The sequence below is a fragment of the Bactrocera neohumeralis genome, chromosome 6 (assembly GCF_024586455.1).
Source record: "Bactrocera neohumeralis isolate Rockhampton chromosome 6, APGP_CSIRO_Bneo_wtdbg2-racon-allhic-juicebox.fasta_v2, whole genome shotgun sequence".
NCBI classification, from domain to species: Eukaryota; Metazoa; Arthropoda; class Insecta; order Diptera; family Tephritidae; genus Bactrocera; species Bactrocera neohumeralis.
Window position 1 is genome coordinate 784,424 of NC_065923.1, and position 20,765 is coordinate 805,188.

General features: G+C 37.7%; 1 protein-coding gene across 4 annotated transcripts in view; it reads right to left on the reverse strand.

Annotated features, from left to right (window-relative positions):
- LOC126761226 (protein bric-a-brac 2) overlaps window positions 1–15,236 on the reverse strand; it is an 87,209-nt gene extending 71,973 nt beyond the window's left edge. For 2 of the 4 annotated variants that reach the window (XM_050477215.1, XM_050477212.1), the window contains exons 1-2: window positions 14,557–15,236; window positions 7,603–9,860 (exon numbers count right to left, since the gene is read on the reverse strand). In XM_050477215.1, the coding sequence (XP_050333172.1) occupies window positions 7,603–9,738 (2,136 nt within the window). In that variant the 5' untranslated portion in view covers window positions 9,739–9,860; window positions 14,557–15,236. The remainder of the gene's footprint in view (window positions 1–7,602; window positions 9,861–14,556) is intronic. The other 2 variants (XM_050477214.1, XM_050477213.1) reach the window with 2 other exon arrangements.
- Window positions 15,237–20,765: the final 5,529 nt, after the last annotated feature.

Here is a 20,765-nt window from a genome sequence, read left to right on the forward strand (position 1 = left end):
ACCAAATATTAAGCCTAGTAAAAATAAATCCATCATATTTCCATTAGGCGGCTTCAGTAACTCGTCCATCATGCCGTATTATTATAATTGGCTTTCATCTTAAAAAGCCCTTAGACAGTTTTGTGATTGCTAGACCGAGTTTTGTTTAAACATGCGTCAAAAACGGGCTCCATAAAAGATGGAAAACTAATTGTGGAAAATATCGACCGTTATGTAAGCACTTTTTCGACTTTTTGGAAAAGTGTTTAAGCCTGAAGGCAGGGCAGCATCCACTTTCAGCTGCTTTCACACGACCAAGCTCTTAATCTGGGATTGTAGTATCAACAATTGAACCACCGCAGAAAGCAATTGCACAGAAGTGGTCAGATCTGGCCGATAAGAGAAGAACTGTATTCCATCAAGAATCGTCAAAAAATTTAAGGATATAATTTGGTTCTGATATGAACGGATTACTATATTATATGTTCCTGTCTATGGGCAATAATTTTGAAAACATTGTTTCAAGAGAAGCCTATTAAAATTGACCGTCAAATTTTTTTCTCGAACAAAATATGATAATCTGATGACTTACATACATATACTACATATGTATAACATTTTCTAACTTAGCTGAGAAGACTTGTTCTAAAATATCACCAGCATATTGTTTTAAAAGACAATTTTAGTCATGGAATTATTACATTTTAAGACAACCTCAACTAATCATAAGAATAATATTTATTATGGCAACTGCTACCGTAAACTTATAATTTAGCAGAAGCTGTTCTAAATCAAACTATTTTTCGCTAGAGAAAAAGAGAATTTTCATTTAGAGCAAATTTTGAATGGGCGGGGAACTCGTTACAGAAATAAAAACCACCGACAACACTAAGAACTACTACATTTTAAGAGAACAACAATAAATTTCAAGTAAATCTGCAATCAATCAATTTTCTATCAAACTGCGGACTACTTCGGTCAATAAATTATGATTTTACCTTTTCATCAGCGCACCGAAAGCTGCACAGCACAAAACCATTATTACCGAAAACGCAAACGATATGTGCCGACGAAATTGAATGATAAATGCATAACAGCAAACAAAAACAAAAATAACAAATTTTCATCAAAAGTAAATGAAAATAAAATAAATAGCAAAGCAAAGAGCGAAAAAGTCAAAGAACTCACAACAAAGGCAACGCTGACTGACCGTCTAACTGGCAGACGACTGACAGCCTGACAGACGGACAGACGCGCTGCGTTCTTTAATGTCGATTTGTCAGCTGACTTGTCTTATTATCAGACAGACCTATCAGCACTGAAAAGCAACAAGCCAACCAAACCATGCCTGTCAAGCCAGCCAGCTAATGGAAGTCAAGTAGTGGATGACGACGACAACGACGATGACGGCGACGGCGAACCGCCGAACAGGCCAAGCAAAAATGTAAACAAAGCGCGAAGTCACAACAATGCCAGCGTGCACAGATGAAAATGCTGGGCAGCCACAAATGCGAACTGGTGTGCTCCCGAGAATAAAGAACCAAACAAAAGAAGCCAACAACAAAGGCGAAGAAACAGCTTCCCAAAAGCAATAACACATTGGATGTTTGTACATTTTTATATATGTATATATGCGTGAGTGTGCCGTTGTGTTTGCATGTTTGCCGCTGTTTTCACTCGTACGAACGCGCGCCGTAGATGAGGCAACGAAAAGACGCTGCGACAGCGACAGTTGGCAAGGTGACGTCACTTGGCATTTAGCTTTTATTTTTTGTGTTAATGTTTTTGTAATGTTTTCTGCTTTTAACTCGCTTCGCTGCTACTTGTGGGGTTGCGCGCTTGCTGCCAATGCGTCAACGCTGGCCGCTAACAGCTGCTAATGCTTCTAGTCGTAACCTTTAATGTCGTCGTTGTTGTTGCTACAATTGTAAACACACGTGCGCACATACCCACATGTAAAGCTGTGTGCGCCTGACGTTATTGTTGCTCACATTTTTCGTTTTTGTGAATGAAAACGAATGAATGAAACGGCTGTGGCGTGGCGTGGCGTGGCGCGGCGCGGCGTATCTGGACGCGTTGTGAAGTAGCGCGCGCTGCCACCAATTTTACTACGCGCTGCAAGTGTGAACTCTTCAGTAGCAGCAAGGTAGTCAAATTTTGTACCAGCACACACACACACACGTGAACACATTCTTGTGCGAATAAATGTTGGTTCGTCGCGTGTCGGCGCTTGCCATCAATTTATAGTGAATGAACGAGCGAGCGTCTCACAAGCTTTGCTGTTGTTGTTGTATGGTGTCTTGAGTGTGTAGTATTGGAAAAACCGTAGTAGATTGCATTACGCAACAGGCGGGCAGAAGTCGTAGCAAGCAAGCGCGCACGTGTGTGTGTGTGTGTGCTCGCATGACTAACACAATTGACTAAGAAGCGTTGTTGGCGGAAGTTTGTGAACAAAAAGCACGGCGCTTGTGTTGTCGCCTGGTAGGGTGCTGCTAAGCAAGCGTGAGCGTTTAATGTGTTTTTGTGCGCCAAAATTTGCTACCAGCTGCAAGTGGCTGTTACCGACTGGCAAGTCAAGCTCAAGTGGCAGCAACGTGTTTCTACTAAAAGGCAAAGAGAGCGTGAAAGAGCGTACACCGTAATGTGAGAAATTTGCGAGCGAAATTGGAGAAAACTAGCAGGCGCTGATGAAGGACGACACAAACTCGCCGCGTGCACTTCCACAATTGCTTCCAACAAGTTAACAAAATTTATAAGTAATTCGTGTGGATACATAGCAACTTTATTACTTGTACATGTATATTTGTGTTTTTGGAGCAAACAGCTACCACCCGCCATCTTCCGAACTTGGTTTGCTGGTGATTTGACTTCGTGATCCTTCAACGTCTTCCTACAAATTCAAGCATACAAGTTTGGACGCATACTTTTTTACATACATACATATGTGTGTATTTATGTAGCACAGGCATCAAAAGAATTTATAAATACATATGTACATACGTACATATGTACAGGTTCATTGTATATATCTGTCTGGCTGTGTGTTTGTATGCATTCGTATTTTTTGTGTTCATTGCTCTCGCTGCATTTGCGACTACATTACCACCCTATTAAGTCGGAAAGTTCATTCTTTGCATTATAAGAATTTCTTTGTCTTGATATTAATTCTAAGAAAAACCAAGCACAGTGTAACAGTACTTACTAAAATCTACTTAATATAATATTAAATTGCAATATATTTGAACACATAACATATTTTTCGTTTATAACGGTATCCCTCCCTGTCTGTTAATCTACCAATAAAGGGTACTTTTACTTAAAGATTACCATATTTTTAAGAGACGGATTTCGGTGTAAAAAATTTTAACCAACCAAAAGTTACAGATTATGATATTAAAATATTAAACTTAAATAGTTGATGGAAGGTCTTGAGACAACAAGCCAGATCTCTCAAATAGTAACGGCACTCTATCTGGCATTGCTAAGGACCAAAACTGACCTACGCGTGGCTCACGAGCCTACCAGATGAACTTAACTTTCCCTTAAGGGGTTGTATACACGTATAAGTAAGAAATTGGATTTTTGTGAATTTGTCTATTGATTTCATTACTAGTTTTAAGTCGATTGTAATTTATTCATATTTAGGGGATCAGAGAGTCAGAGATTAATTTTGAAACTTTATAGATTTCCTTAATATCATAGCCGATCTAACAAGATCTCTGAAAAACATTTACAATTCAAATTGCCATAAAAAATCGAATTTATCATCAAAAATATTATTTCTTCTATCATTGCTTCGCAACAATGTATATCTAAGAAGGTATAAAAAATGAACTATTTTGCGGGGTCAATAATTCTCTCCAAAAACCAGGTTTATTCTCACCCGCATTTTTAAAAACTTCCGAAATATTTTGGCCGATTTTGCCGACTTACATGGCGAGTAAGACCACAGTGCAAGCGAGTGAAGACATTATCCAGGCACACAGACAACTAGCTATATTCTTAACGCCAAACGGTGCATCGAACTCAGTTCGCCACCCACTTTATGGCCATATACCATACTGTTTGCAAGTCCATGCAACGCCGCAGACGCTTGCTTATACATAATGCTTGCGCACATTTTTATTGTCTACATTTCTAATTTATTTTCAATAAATTAACAAAGAAATGCCAAAAGTAAGCGCCAATACTGACAGATGCTTAGCAATTGCGGGGGGTATGTGTTCAATTTCCAATTGGATAAAGAAATAAACCTAATGAATGTAATTAAATTTTAAAGTCAATAGACGTTTACTTAGAAAACTGAGTTACAATAATTATTTTTTACACTCTTCAAATATTTGCAATTCGAAATTTCTGTTTAAGGTGTATTAAGGGACTTGCGCAATAGTTGTGGCGCGAAGCAATAGCAGCCGCTTTCTAAAGTGAGTCTTCAGTTCGATTATAGGATTCTTGGTAAAATTGGTGTGAGTTATTACCCTCGACATAGCTATGTGAGTACATTGTGCAGATCGAACTACTATAAGTTATAGCTGCCACACAAACTAAACGACCAAAATCTAGTTAAGATATTTGTATGCTGAATTTCGCTTGAGAAGGATATTAGAGCTTCGATGCAGCCTAACTTAACGGTTTTTTACTCCTCGACAGCCGCAACGAAGACGCACTCCCTTGAGACGCTATGAAATCAAAAAGAGAGTGAGCACAAATCGCCGCAGAATAGCGCTCATTTATCTGCACAAATATACTCGTTTTAGTTGTAATGAAGAGTTTCAATAATTAATTATAGTGTTTTTAATTTCCTGCCGCGCCATTATAAGCAAGAAAAGCTTGCAAAGCGAAGAAGCAATTGGCGCTCACTCAAATGCAGGCTACTGCCACCCCTTTACGATGCTTTTATTTTATTTTCATTACACATTTCATTTAATAACGAGCTTTGAGCTCGGCTGTTCGCACAATACGCAATTTATTCGCCCTTTAGTTAAATTATTTGTGCACATACACACGTGAAAGACGCATGTACATATACATATGTGTATGTAAATAAATAAATATGTAAATACAGACATCGCAATATTAATCCGCAGTATGCGCCCTATTTTTGACCTCCTTTCGCTTGAACCTCGCGCATTACAGGTGTCGTCCCGCCTTAGCCATCCGGCTGTACGCCATGCGGCCGCGCTTACTTCAACGCATAAATGCATTTTTATTAAAAATTACGGCATTGGCGCATATTTATTGTAAGTGCATAACAAAGTAGGCGCATTCAAATGACAAACATTTTATTATTCGCCGTTTATGCATACAAAGTACGAACAAATAAAATGTAAAAATATTTGCAAATTTACTTAAATTGTTCAGGTAATGATTTTTCAATTATAAACATACTTATAGACTTAGAAAATTACATAAATATATATGCATGTATATTTATTTCATTTTCCAAGCGCCCAGTTCCATTGCGAGTTTTTGTTGTTATTGTCGTTTTTTCGCAAATTAGTTAGTAATTTAGTGTATTGTTGTTGTCGTTTTTTTTTTGTTTTTTTTGCTTAGCTGCAATTGTTTATGTACTTAGTTATTCGCCATTTATTTATGTAAATGTGAAATTGGAAATTTGCATAGCACACATTGTAGCGCAAGCACACACGGATGGAGACCGAGACGGAGACTTACGCGTGCCTGCGACCGCGGCCAAACACTCAAGTTTGCCTAACACAAACACACGCTCATATGTATATGTATATGTACTTGTGTAAATTTGCAAGTTTGTAGGGACCTATTCACCTGCGCGCCGCGGCCCAGCTGCAACTTGGTTAAGTTAAGCGCAACTTGAGTGCAGCCTAGTGGCCCACATGTCCGTGACAGACGTGCGCCAGCGCTCTACCCCCCGCTGCCGGCGCGCCACCCTTCAAAACACTTATTAAGCAAACGGTATTTGTTCAGCACACGCACACACACACACGCACAGGACGTTAGTGTGTATTAGGCGCACACAAAGTCACAAGACAAACAAGCAGTCAGTCAGTTGGTCGAAACGTCACAGTCACTCTGTTAGAGGCGCAGTCAGTCGCTCAGTTAGCTGATTTTCTAATCAGCCTAGAAATTCAGCCGCTTGGCTTGAAATACTTTTTCATTTTATGTTAATGACAAAATTGCATAATGAATTTAATGTAAGTGCGTACACACACACGCATACAAGGAAATACATGTCTACTCGCCTAAATAATAATCATAACAATAAAGTGTGTGTGTGTGTGTTTGTGTGCTTGTGTTCGTTTAAATGTCTCCAAAGACGAATAATGCCTTGCAAACGGAGTAAATATTGACAGAAGAACGCATGATTTCTATTTATTTAGCAATTTATTTGATTTTTACTTTGTTTTATGCAAATTAAATTGCTCATTTATGATTTAAGCTTGATTATACTTAAATGTGCATTTTAGCTCACTAATTGCCTTATCTGCGGTTTTATAATGTGCCTCAATTGAGAGTGAACGCAGTCGTAATAAATATATTTTGTAAGATTTTGGTTAAGCTTTTCTGGAAAGCTTAATTCCATGCTGTTCCCAATCGAACCGTTACCGTTACGACAAAGGTCGTACACAGTCAGATCGCACGAATAGTATTCTCGCCCACACTTTAATACTTCAGTGGCATAAAGAACTTGCAGAGTGGCGAATCGAATGTGCAACTGGTATAAATTCAATGTACTGGCTTATTCGACGATTACACCTCTTTTATGAGGCGTCCAGGGAGTGAATACAACTGAAAAACTTTGTTGTTGCCTTCTTCAATAAACTAGTTTCCATGCTCATTCATTGATCGACCAGTTTGTAAGGTGGCTATCTACTATAGTGGTCCGATCTAAACATGCTGATCGGTGTTTGTACCATTGTCATGAACAATAATTAGGGTTTCCAACGGATTCCTCTAAGTGTTACAAGCCTCAAGGCAAATTTAAATGTTTAGAATAAACCCGAACATGGAGATAAAGTAAATCAAAACATATATTTACTAATCGGAACATTATTGTCCTCAGCGAAAGTCCTGGGCGTGAACAAGAAGCACCATTCTTAATAATACAAGAAAAAATCCTACTAATTATTCGAATACCATCTTTTTAGAACAATTAATGTAATAATACAGCATTTTTTCTACAAAGTTCTACTTATAAAAAGATTTGAATTCCTATTGTTTAGATGTATTTGGGAAGCCTCCATATTTTGAGGAGAGCTTTGAATAGGCCTACGATATAAATTTGTATTTATATTAAATGGATGAAGAGGACACAAAAAAGTTATTCTTAGGGCACGATGCAACAATGAGAAAACCGTGATAAAAGACAGCATTGAAAGTCATAAATAGTAGAAGTGAATGTAGAGCTATATGTGTATCACAGTCATTTTAATAATATGTTCTTCAATTTTGACTATACATAGCCTAAACACTATAACAAAATCGACTAAATACTGATAGATATACTTATTTAGTGTGACAAAAATAACAAATAGTTTCATGCTTAAAACAATTAATGCGACATTTCAAATTAATAAAAAAAAATAGTTCATCAAAATACAACCTCTTAAACTGTCCAATTATTTATAAAACTGTATAAACACTTACCCTTTCTTCCTCGCGAATCATCTCAGCGATTTCTGGTTTGATCTCCAGCTCATCATGATGTCCCACCGCGGATGAAATATTTGCAGCCCCAGCGGTTCCTGCGCCAGCGGCGCCTGCGCCAGCACCAGCAGCCAGAGAAGCGCCCAGGGCAGAAGCCATAGCCGCGTGTGAGTGCGCCGCTGCATGCAACTGATGTTGGGCGGCCAACTGTTGGGCCGCAGCTGCGGCATGATGATGATGATGCGGGTGATGCGGATGATGTGGATTCACGCCCAAAGCAGCTGCTGCGGCGGCGGCGGCGACGGGATTGGAATGTACATTCAAGGGCATGCCGCTTGCAGTAGCTGCTGCTGCTGCGGCTGCGGCTGCGGCTGGTGAAGACATTGCACCTTTGAGACTGCTAGCCGACGGCATAGATGGTGGACGATATGAGTGACCGGTGGCAAGTGATGTGGGTGTGTCTGGTGCACTCGGTGTTGAGCTGCAAAGCGTTGGTGTTGATGAGCTGGCAGCCGTTGGTGCTGAAGCTGTTGCAATGGCGGACTGTGAGTTGCTTAGATTGGCATTTGCTGCGGCGTTGTTGGTAGTGTTGGGGTTTGGCGAAGCGAAAGGATTGCGTACAATGGTGGATGTGGTCACGGCAACGGGTGGTTGTTGTGGGGTAGTACTGGCATCAGCGCCACTTGTTTCGTCAATGGTAGCGTTGGTTGTTTGCGTATTGGGCTCCGCTGACTCGGTTGTTGGCTGCATTGAAGCATTGGCACCGAAACGTGACAAATTGCTATCGGTGAATAGACCATCTCGCGAACGCTTGCGTTGACGCTGTGCAGCCAAATTTAGATCAAGGGCGGCAGCATGTGGAAAAACCTTGCCCATTGTAGGATCCAGCATGCGTGCGCGTTTTGGCTTTTGGCAACCATCTTCGCCACTTTCTGTATCATCATCGCTTTCGGCATCCTCCTCCTCATCGAAAATGGTCATGCGCTGTTCGGGCATCATAGGATGTGGTGCGGCCATACCATGACCACTGCCGGCGCTCACCTCCGCCAAACCGCGTATCTTCAACATTTCGGCGACTTTCAGCAAAGGATTTATCTGCTCTTGACTGACATTGATCTCACCTTTATACATGAACTCCATTATGGCCTTCAGCTCTTCCCATCTCACATCGCGCATTATAATTATGGGATGTTGACAAGGATTATCGTAGAAGAGCGCTTGGAAGTATGGCGAGCAAGCGGATAGCACCATCTTGTGCGCCTTGATGGACTGACCTTCGCAGGCGAGCGTTACATCTACAAAGGACTCATTCTGCAGCAGCTCATCGAAGACATTTGTCAAATTGGTTTGATAGTTGTTCCAGCGCAAGCAGAACTGCTGTTGCTGTGAATTTGTTGCCACCGCAGCGGCTGCGGCCAATTGCTTCTTCGACTTCAAGCCGAGCGGCGAAATGGACTTACGTGCCGCTAACGGTGTTGACTGCTTCGTCAACTTCGATATGCGCATTGGCATATGAATCGCTCCATCCAGACCGCGCCGCTGCTCGAATCCAAACAGCGCAGCATTCATGCGCGTCAATATCTCTGCTGAAGCTGAGTCCAAGCTGCGTCGGTGATGATCGGGCGATGTGGGTAGGGAACGAGATTTGGGTAGCTGCACGTCAACGTGCAAGTCGGGATCATCATCAAGTGCCGAACTCAAGCCAACCACTTCGCTGGTAGTGAAGGGGCGTGGTGGTGGCGTTATATCACCACTCACCACTGCGCCTACAGTCTTGGCGGCTGCAATAGCATTTGTTTCACTGGTTTTGTCAAGCGACATGCTATTCGCCGTTTCAGCAGCCGGCTGCTGCTCCATAGCGTCTGCTTGTGTTGATGTGTGCTGCTCGAGTTGCTGCGCGGCGTGTGCTGTGTTGACCGGTGTTTGTTCCGGCACCTCGTTATAGGCGTTGGTTGTTGTTGTGATTTTAGCTTCGACTATATTGCTGCCAATCTGAAATGAGGCTGCGGCGCATGCGCGTGTGTTTGCTCCGTTCTCACTGATCTCGGATAGTGGCGATTGATAGTCGGCAATTAAGCGATCGGCCGTTTCGGTGTGTTTTTGTGTGTAGTCAATAATGTCTTTTGTCATATCCATTTTACCTTCGGTTTTTGTTTTGCTTATAGCTTTTGTGATATATATCAGTATTCAGTTTATTATAATACAGTTTTTAAGCACTTGTTTGCAAGTGTAGCACATTTTTCAAATAGTTTATCGATCTTTAAAGTTTGAGAAAAAAATATTTAAGAATTTAGTTTTTGTTTTTCGTTTGATAGGCATTGATCTTTTAATCGAAAAATATACGAGACAATTTTTGTGGAGCTGTAAATTCCTACACAACTATGAGCTTTCCGATTTATCATGATTTTTTTCAAATATAAAATTCATAAGAAGAAACTTGGCCTTAAAAGAATGAAACTTCAACCGTTAATATCTTTAAACGGTTAGGTATTCAAATTCCTACAAAACCTTTGAAAGGAAATATTCTTTTCAAATAGTTGGAAGCGAGGTATAGATTTTTCTAACTGATAATAAGAAAAAAATTGAGGGACTTGCCCTTTACAATTAACAGCTCATACTTGGAGGGAATTTCTTAGCGGTTTCGGGGAGGGTTTTAGAAGTTCGAAATTAATAATTATTCAAAATTGATTCAGAATCGGTTTCTTTTGGGCATTTGAAGACTTTCTTTGGAAAATAAAAATAATATTGGTCAAATTTAATTTTTAAAATATTTTTAATAAAAAATTTACACTTTTTCTAGACATAAATTCTAAATAGGCTTTCGTTCCAAGCAAGTTTTTCTATTTAATACATATCAAAATAAAGTTGAAAGAATTTTTGTTTCAAAAAGTATTCAAAATGACGTTTTCTACGGTTATTTTTCTAATTCCTTTTTATAATTAGTTACGAGAAAAATAAAGATTAAATATACACAGCGAAAATCTTGCTCTTAATTTTCGAAAACTATATCATTGTATTTTTCAAGATATAAAAAAGCGAAAAGTATATTAATTTTCACACTTTGAAAAAATAACAGTAATTTGCTCTCAAAAATGGTAAAAATAGTTTTTGAATTTAAAAATAATTTCTTTTTAATTTTAAGTGAATAAATGTTCATATATGAGCTTCTCAAAAGGCGATTGATTTTTACGTTAAATATATGCATATTTTCAATTATCAGAAAATATTTCAATAAACTTTAGATAAATCATTTAAAAGTCTAAATTTTAATTTTTTGAACTCTGTATAGATTCTGAATTTTCCTTGACTACTTTGTGATAGTATGTTCTTTCCTTAAGAAAAGAAACTATTTAACATTTTTTTGAAATGTTTAGCCTTTTTTTGATTTATTTTTAATTTTTTTTACAAAATTCAAAACCAATCAAAACCTACTGGAAATTTTTTTTAAATTTTTTTTTTAATTTTCATCTAATTAACGTTAATTGGAAGACAAAAAGCAAATCTCGTAAATGTTTGGATTAAAGTATAATTTTTTAAGTAACACTTTTTTACTTTTACATTATACATATGTATATGTATGTATGTACATACATACTACATATGTATATCATTTCTAAAAGTTGTATTTAAAAAAAAAATTAATACTAAGAAAATACCCTAAATTCGACCCTAATATTTAAAAATGTGCACCCTGAAAATAAAATTTTTTTATTTCGCTTTTTTTTGTAATAAATGAATACTGAAAATATCCTTCACTCCAAGACAAAATCATAAAAAGTTATCCCTTAAACGTTGTTCGCCAGCTTCGGATGCACATAAAACTTTCCCAAACACACAATTTCAGGTAACGTTAACAACAACAACAATTAAGACACTAAAGGCAAAAAACAAAAAAAACTAACAGAATGCTATAAAAATCATTTATTGAACAGCCACAGCAACAGCAGCAACAAACAGCACATAGCTACTCGTGCTTTCCGAGAAGGTGTGAACTGTCTGCCAGCTGCGACCGCAAAGGCAAAAGTTGCCGCAAAACACAAAATCGCCTCGAAACACACGAAACCAATACGATTCACATAACTGTGTATTGAGCTGCTTCTGCTGCTGCGGCAGCTCCGCCACCTTCTCGCCCAAGCGCAGGGCAATTTATCTCGAGCACAAGCGTACAGCAGCGCTACGCATTATGTTGCTGAACTATTGCTGCTGCTGCTGCTGCTACTGCCGTACCGTTTGGCTATTTTGGTGGTGTTTTTGTTGCAGCTGTTTTGCTTCGTTATTTATTAATTTTATTTTAATGTTATTTATATTAATTATGTATGTAGCACATACATACACACACACATACAAATATTTGTACATTCGTGCGTACAAGCGTACAATTCGTGGCAGTAATTGAGTGAGCGGCAAAGGGTGGCCGCAGCATAATGTAGCGCACAACAAGCGCATTTAAAATATATGTATGTACGCATGTACTGCTACATGCCGCCGCACGTTACTATTTGATATAAAAGTATAGTATATATTTATATAACTTCACGCACACATGCGCATACAACAATAATGTATGTAAAAGAACATTGGCACAAATAAATAATTGTGGAGACACATAAAAATATATTGCTGTTGTTGTTACTGCTGTTGGTTGCTGGGTCCACCAAGGAGTGCCGTGGTGGCATGGTGGCGTGGCATAGCCTTGCGATGGCGTGTATGTCAATAATTTCTTTCATGTATTTATTTATTTTATTTATTTAATTTATTAATGCTGCTGCCACAGTCGCTGCTGCCGTTTGAAGCAATTCCGCTATGCTATGGCGCAGCCACTTTCCTGCTTTATATTAATTTTATTACTTTATTGCTTTTGTTGCTGCGCTTCTTATTTGTACTGTCAATTTTTTCGCTTTTTTGAAATTTTTTTGAGTCCTTACTAGTGCCTTCCTATACACTGTATGTTTGTATGTGGTTATACGATTATTAATGTGAGTATTTTTGTAGTTATGAGTGTGTATCGGTTTGGCTCCAAATACATTGCGCTTATAGCATATAAATATATGTATATATGTAAATATAATAAATTGCACCAAAGTTTTGGCAGTTCGTTCGTTTATCTTCTCCTTTGTTAGGCAACCAATTACTGTGGGCACGCACAGTGTGACAAAAGCAAACACTTTAGATAAAAAAATGGAACTTTTATACGAAAAAAATATGATTAAAATTTTATGTTTAACAAAAAAATATGAAAATATGAATGTGAAGCGAAAAAAAAATTTAATAAGAAGTTTTATTCACGTAAGCATTTCATATACATTTTTGTCTGAAAAAAACTTTGCTATATAGTAATGTATTATTCAATATTAAAATTTTAACTTTTGATAAAAAAAATTTTCATATAAAAAAAATTTTATTAAAAATGTAATAATTGGGGTACTCACAACCCGTCGTAAAGCATCGTAAAATCTTAAATTATAAATTTTTACACTTGTTTAAAAAAATTGTTGTTGGATTCCATACGAAAATGAGCTTACGCATTTTCAATTCTCAATGCTATGTTTTCGAATCGTTATAACTTATAACTTTATGAGACTTGTGAAAACCCTAATTGAATAAAAATAATTTTACCCAAGAAATTAACTTTATTTCATAACAAAGCGATAGAATTTTTTTTTTGTTTTCAAAATTTTTAATATTTTTTAAGCCTGTTACTTGTTTTTCAAGGGTTTTCTCTACTTTTCATTGTATTATTATTTAAATATTTGGGTATTATCACTTCACAATTCGGTTGCAAATTTTCTTCGAAAACTTTCATTTTTTCTTCATAAAATTTGAGATTTTCAAATTTTCTTCAAAAAACTCAACTCCGCCCAACTTTCCAACACATCTCAAGAATGCCTTCCAAAACACTCATTCTCATCTCTCTAAATAATCGCTAGATCTGTTTTCTAGCTACTTCTAACTCTCGCACGAAAGCGTTTAACTGTCGACACACCTCTTTCCTAAATATTTCCCAAAACCTGTTTATTGTCTTGGTGTACTTCATTTCACACAACTTTTATCATTGTGCCCTCTATGTGCAACCTTTCTGCTTGTCCGTTTACTACACTGTCGCCAGCCCAATCCTCGCCGTTAATACTAATTAATGTTGCCCCACTCTCACGGCATTACAACAGACCGCGTCGGAAATCCGACTTACTCAACTTAGCTGCTACGGCACACTCCTCCTTTTTTCTTAGCGTCTTTTCAGCCAAAAACGAAGACGATTCTATTTTATTTATATTTCTACTTTATAAGACAGCGTATTTAATGCGGCCTCATACACTTGCCGCCCGGTTGGGCTCAAGCACTTTGTATACAAATGTATTTCCACAGTGTCGCTGCTGAGTGGCTCCTTTGGGTGGCTGGCTGACTGGCTGGCTGCAAGTTTGCAAAGATCGTCGTCTTTCGCAGTCTACGAAGAAAACAAAAGCACACACGTACAGACAAAGCTGCGCACAGCTCCGACAACTATGTACCATAACCGTTATAATAATGAGGCGAGCGTATGAAAGTAAGGACATCCGGCTGTCCTTAGCATCAAGGCTGTTATGCTGTGTGTCTGAGGCTGAGTCTGAATCTCTGAGGCAGTAGCAACCTGGGCGCGCGCGTCTGTGTGTTTGTTGTTTGGTGGGTGGCTGATTGAGGAGCTGGTTTTGGTTTGTAAGGCGCGCGTAAACACGCTTATACTTGTAATATGCAACAACTACGGCATGCACGGTAGCAGCAAAAGCGATGAAAAACAATGTGCACAACAATAAAAACAAAAGGAACCTGCGAAACGACAATGGCAACGGCAGCAACGGCAACAGTAACAACAATAACAACAATTATTGTACAAGTAGTACATAAAGGAGCCTGGGTGGCTGGCGGAAGCAGGCGAACAACAACGGTGGCAAACTGAAGTGTAATAAATTAATAAATTACAAATTTGTTGCGCTGCAGCGCTGGAAACTTTTTCACTGTTCACTGCTGTTCACAGCTTTTTACTGCTGCGCTGGCTTTTTCTGCGCGCATTAATTTAAGTTTTATTTATACGGTTTTGTTACTGCTCTATATGTAGCTATATATATTTTTTGTTTCATACATACATACATACATATTTTATGTTTTGTTCTGAAAATCGATTTTCGCCGTTTGCGTTGCGCATAAATAATCACTTTTTCACCGATTTCTTATAAAACTTTTTTTCACGCCAACAAAATAATTATGCAGACTTGTCATTCACTTGTAGTTCACTTTTTTTGCAAGAAACTCATTTATTATAAATTCACAAGTTGCTTCACAGTTTGTAATTTTCACAAAATTATTTTGTTTATACAAATTTTGGTTTGTTTTTGTTTCAATTATTTTTTTTGCAAACTTTGTTGCGCGCTTCACGATTGCTAATGCTGCGGCTGTTGCCATACATCACATCGCAACGCATCGAAAATAAACAGATCGCATCCAACATTTACTTTACTCATTCACAAAATGTGTGCGCGCGGTCGCTTTGGCCGTTCAATCAAAACGGTTGCTGTTCATCATCACAAAGCAAATCACTTCTTCACACACTCTCGTCGGCGTTAATTCTATTCAATTTCAATCAGATGAACGACACGACACAACAGTTGAATGCGAACTGAACTCGCGTACGTGAATTAAACTCAATGTTTGCGGTTGAACGTGGATACACTGCAGCTTGCAGCGTCGCTAGCAGCGCTGCCCACTCCCGTGACACTCACACTGCGGGCAGGCCGCCTGCTTCGCCAATTGGGTTCGTTTGAGTGGCTCGCAGCCGCTTCAGCTCAGCTGTTGTGTCGTGTGCTGGTGTGCGTGAGCGCCGGAAAGCCACTTCTTTGCATGTGTGCGCTCACGCTCTCTCTCTCCGTACGCAATGCACTGCCGCTACGTTTGTGGGCTGCTGTTGTTGTTGTTGCTGATGATACCTCTGCTACAACTGCTGCGTGCCGCTTTGGGGGTGTGTGTCTGCATCTTGTGGCGCTGACGGCGAATTCGCTGCATTCGCTCTCTGTTTCATTTCCTCATAATTCCGTGTGTTGGCAAAACACCCCTGCTACTTTTGCGTCAGCTTTGAGATTTGTGCTTTTGTTTGGCTTAGGTTTTTTGGTTACAGAGAATTGCCCAAATATTTAAGAGCAGATAATTATTGTTGAGAACATTTGAAATCTTTCAGCACCGATGAGCATTTTTATTTGCATTTTTTGAACACTTTGATTTGAATTTATGTATTTAACATGTATTAGTTGGCAAATTTCTTCTTAAGACAATTTACGAAATTTATAATTTTCCAACCTCGTAATTTTCAAAAATTATTTTATGAAAGCAAAATCAAGAAATATATAGAAAGCAGATTAAACCACTTCATGTGATGTTTGTTTGGTAGTAAAAATGTAGCTTACGGAATTAGATATACCCAACTATAATTTACAAAATTTTTCATAAAAATTTTGAGTGTTTAGATAACAGCATTAGAGTTACATAGTTACAAAATGCTTTTGCTATCTCTAATCCATCAATATAGGAACAAAACAGAGCTGAAGAAATCCCAAACATACATTATTAACGTGTTCAGAAATAAGATTAAAATAAATGTATTTTTTGCCGCGAAAAGTAATTATAAATAATTTTAAAAATACTATATATGTATGTACATTGTATATGTAAGTAGGTTAAAAGTTAGTTAGAAAAATCAAGATCATTAACGCAAGATATTTACCATTGTTTTTGAAACAAAGTGTGAGATTTTAGTTTGAAAAAAATGTATGCCTATAAAAAATTATACACAAATATACTGAATAAAATGTCTAATGATTTTTTTGTATATTCAGTTTCTTATAAATTCTTCATTCGTTCATAAATTTTTGTCTGCACCTAAGTATTATTTCTGTTCGATAATTTTTCTATCACTTCAAAAGTCATTCGCTCCACCCATTATTTGGGTTTTGTAAAATCTGATATTAATGCTAATATCCTGAACAAACCTGCATGCCATATCCAAGTCAGATTTGTAAAAAAATCTTAAATGTGTAACTACGTATATTTTACCGACATATCTGCGTAAGTTATAAATTTATTTTAACATTTTCTGCGTTTACTGGGATACTAGAATACTCCAAGGACAATTTTATAATTTAGCAGAAAAGTATTTTTGTATCCCCGACTAGGATATATTAAGTTTGCCACGATGTTTGTAACAACCGAAAAGGAACATCGGAGGTTCTATGGAATGTACACATACTGCGTGTAAATGATCAGAGTGACGAGCTGAGTCAATTTAGCCATGTCCGTATGTATGAACTCGAACTTGTCCCTCGGTTTTTGAGATATCGATCTGAAATTTTGCACATGTCATTTTTTCCACAAGAAGCTGCGCATTTATCGAAACTGCCGATATCGGAACAGCTATCGTAAAAATGGCCGATCAAAACCAAGACGTTTTTAGAAAACTTTTTAACCTTGAATATTTTTTTTTTATTACAAACATTTTTAAAACTTTAACAATGTTTTATATCACTACAACTAGTTTCAAAAACTAACGAGCAGTTTGATTTGAATAACTTGAAAACAAATTACATAGAAATTAATAGTAATATTCATACATATACGGTATATAGTATAATTAATTTCTTTATATTTTAGCTTCCAACTAAGCTATGTGGTTTTTTGCGACATAATCGACTAGAGAGGCATGTGTCTAAAAGAAGATTTCTCGCCTCCTCGTTCACATGTGCATTAAGCCTTTTGTAGTGGGCATCTGCCTGACTCCTTATTTCTTCGGCGACTGTATTCATCTTTGAATTTTGGTATAAATAATTATCTCCTACTACTTAATATCAAACCTGGAGGTAGAAGGAAGTAGAAATCCGTTGATCGGTAACATTTTCAAATTCAGTTATACACATACATATGTAGTTGCTATAAGAGATGCACTTGTGGAGATTATTATAGCTAGGGGGCAGCCGAAGGTTTGTTTTTCTTGTTTTATATGACTTTTTAAATGCTTTTAATTAGATGTAAATTATTATATAATATACATATATGCATATCTTAATGAAACTCGATTCAAAGCGATATTCCAGGGGTTACGATTTCCTCTTGTTGTACTTTTTTGAGAAATTTATACGTAATTTATATAACTAAGATATTTAGATTCTTACAATATAACTAAGGTATTTAGATTATTGTTGTTCCTTTTTATATCTATTCACCTTTAATAATATTTATTTTAACCATACTAAAACCATATAAATTATAATATTCATTAATCTCGTTTAGTGAAAAAAAATAGTTGTCGAGGTGAAACAACAAAATTCCAGTCATATATTCCCTCGACTTATGTAGAAACTCGATAAAAACTAATAATTGTACAAAATAATACCTCAGCAGATCGATTTGGGGCTACGGACGGTATCTACCGATAAAATATATTTCGTAGTGTGAAAATAGACCACTGGGTTAAAACTGGTAACCACAATGCAGAACTTATAATTTTTGTTTTTTTTGAAGCGAACCACGGAAAATGCTCGTCTTTCGAAAACAATTGTTTTCTTGGTCCTTGGTCCTGTTAATCAACAAGTTTACCTTAACAACCTTAGTTAATTGAATTTAATTGCTGGTCTTACATTTTTTAATTAAATATTGTTATCCAAACTTCCAAATTCAAAAACGTTCTTTTCTAAAACTTCTTTAAATGCAGATATTTTAATCATTGGTCAAGTTTTCCATCAAATTCGTATATATCTGTTTGCCTCACATTTATTCTAACTTGCTATAAATAATATGATTATCAAAACTTTCAAATTGAAAAATTTTCTTTACTACAAACAGCAACCTCGAATATTTCCTCAGCCTTGACCATTTACCAGTGAGATTCCGAATTTTGCGAAATAATCTTAGAGATGGAAAAAATCATTTTATGATTTCAATTAGTCAGAGAGTCCACATGATATTCGCGTGATGTGTTGGCCACCCAATGGCGTACATCTGTATGCATGCAGCAAATACACACACACACACATGTATATATGTTTGCATATGACTACAAGCTACTATCTAATATTGAACATGAGTAAGCTGCTTTATACTTTCATTAATAGGCAAAAACACACATATGTATGTATATACTTCTATGTGTGTACGTATGTATGTATGTATATGCTTACATAATTGCAGATATGTGCATAGAAGCGTGTATGAATGTCTCATAAGTCAAAATTTATTTGTATGCAAATTCTACATTGTTGTAGGCTCCAATAGCTGCACCTTTCCCATACAACGAAGCAATTACAACGCGACCAACTGCATGCAAAAAGTAGTTTTATTCATCTTCATCTACATATGTATATGTATCATAAACATATGTACATATGTACATACATATGTACATAGATAGCGTACATATAAAAACCAGTCGACGGGTGCAACAGCGCCCAGTTTTGCAATGGTAGTTTTGGTAGAGGCGTTTGCGTCCAGCCACCTTGAAGACATTTCTGCAGCTGCAAGAAAGAAAGAGAAGAGCAACAGCGACGAGCGCTGCTGTAACGAAAAAAGTCTTTCACTTCCACTTCGTCGGCAATGGCTGTGCGGTATCGTCGACGACAACGACGGCAACTACGACGACGACGACGATAGTTTGGCCCATCGCTTGCAAAAAGCTTGCATAATTGTTCTTGTTGCCGATGTGCTGCCGTCTGTTTAGCCATCCAAGTCGTTCAATGTGGACACAGAGTTGGAGAATTGCTTGTGAAAAAGAACAACAACGCTAAGCCACGCCTCCCACAGTGTGCTTGTAGTTGTTGTTGCACATAGCAGGGAATGAGTGTACTTTTTATGTGTGCTCAGCCAACACGGCTCCTACCAAAGCCGACCTGCGACTGTCACATTGCCAAGCGTACAAGAAAGCCCTCAGCCCCACGCAGCACAAACAGCAACCGTGTGTGGTATGGTGTAGCCCCGTGCTCTCGCACATATCGTTGGTGTTGTTGTTGGGTACGTGCTATACAATTGCTTCGCTCATTTGTTCATTGGGCACAGTCGCTCTCGCTCGTTGGCTCTTCTTAACTGCGGCGTTTTTGTTGTGCTGGGGCAATGTTGGAGCTGTGAAAAAAGAGCAAAAATCATGTTTGCATATTAACAGTATGCTGAAAAAACCGTTTCCACAAGCAGCAACAACCACAAGTGACAACAACAATTTCACTGTGCATTCCCGCAAATGGAGAGAGTAAGCAACAACAAAGCAACGTCCTGACGTCACACGGTAGGCGGCGCTAAAAATGAATTTCCCGTGTTTGGTAAACGAATGTACGAATCGCACAGTCGGTGGGGAGTGTGAGCAGACGTCGGATAGGGGAAAAGTGGTAGGCGCTGGACACGAAGGCGTTATAACGCAACGATATGTGTGTGTGTGTGTGATGAGTGTTGTTGTTGTTGTTTAAACTGGTGGTGCTCGTGGTGCAGGGTATATAGTAGGTGGTCACAATGCTCGAATATGTGTTTGTTGTTGTTAGTTTTATTGCTATTGTCGTTGTTGTCACCAATGCCACGTGCTCGCTTGTGGGCAATCAGTAACAACCACAACAACACATGCTATTAATATAATACAACAAAAACTTTACGGCAGTACAACAACAGCAACAACAGTAATGCATTAGCCAATGCCATGCGCTATTGCATGCATATTTATATAATTGTTGTTGCTAGTTTTTTGCACACACAATTGTTGTTGGCATTGCGTAAATTTTCATATTTAAATTCGCGTATATGCTTGATGTTGCTGTCGTTGCTATTTCTTGTTCGAATGTTGCAGCCCACTCACCGTTGATTGGCGACAAAATCCGCCCCTAAAGCAAATTTATAATTTCAATAAATTCTATATTTTATTACACAACAACTGCACCAGCAACAACAACTATAATTTACACAGATTGATTGCGCGTGAGTTAGCATTGGGTGACTGATTTGTCCGGCTTGTTTACAACAACAAAGTGCAACTTATCGCAATTAGTCAAGAAAAAGTAGGTGTACTCTCCATTTACTCACTTGCGCCGATGACTATTTCTAAGAAATCTATAAATTATATATTGTTTTAAGTAAATTTGACTAAAGGTTATAATTATTATTATTATATTATTGTG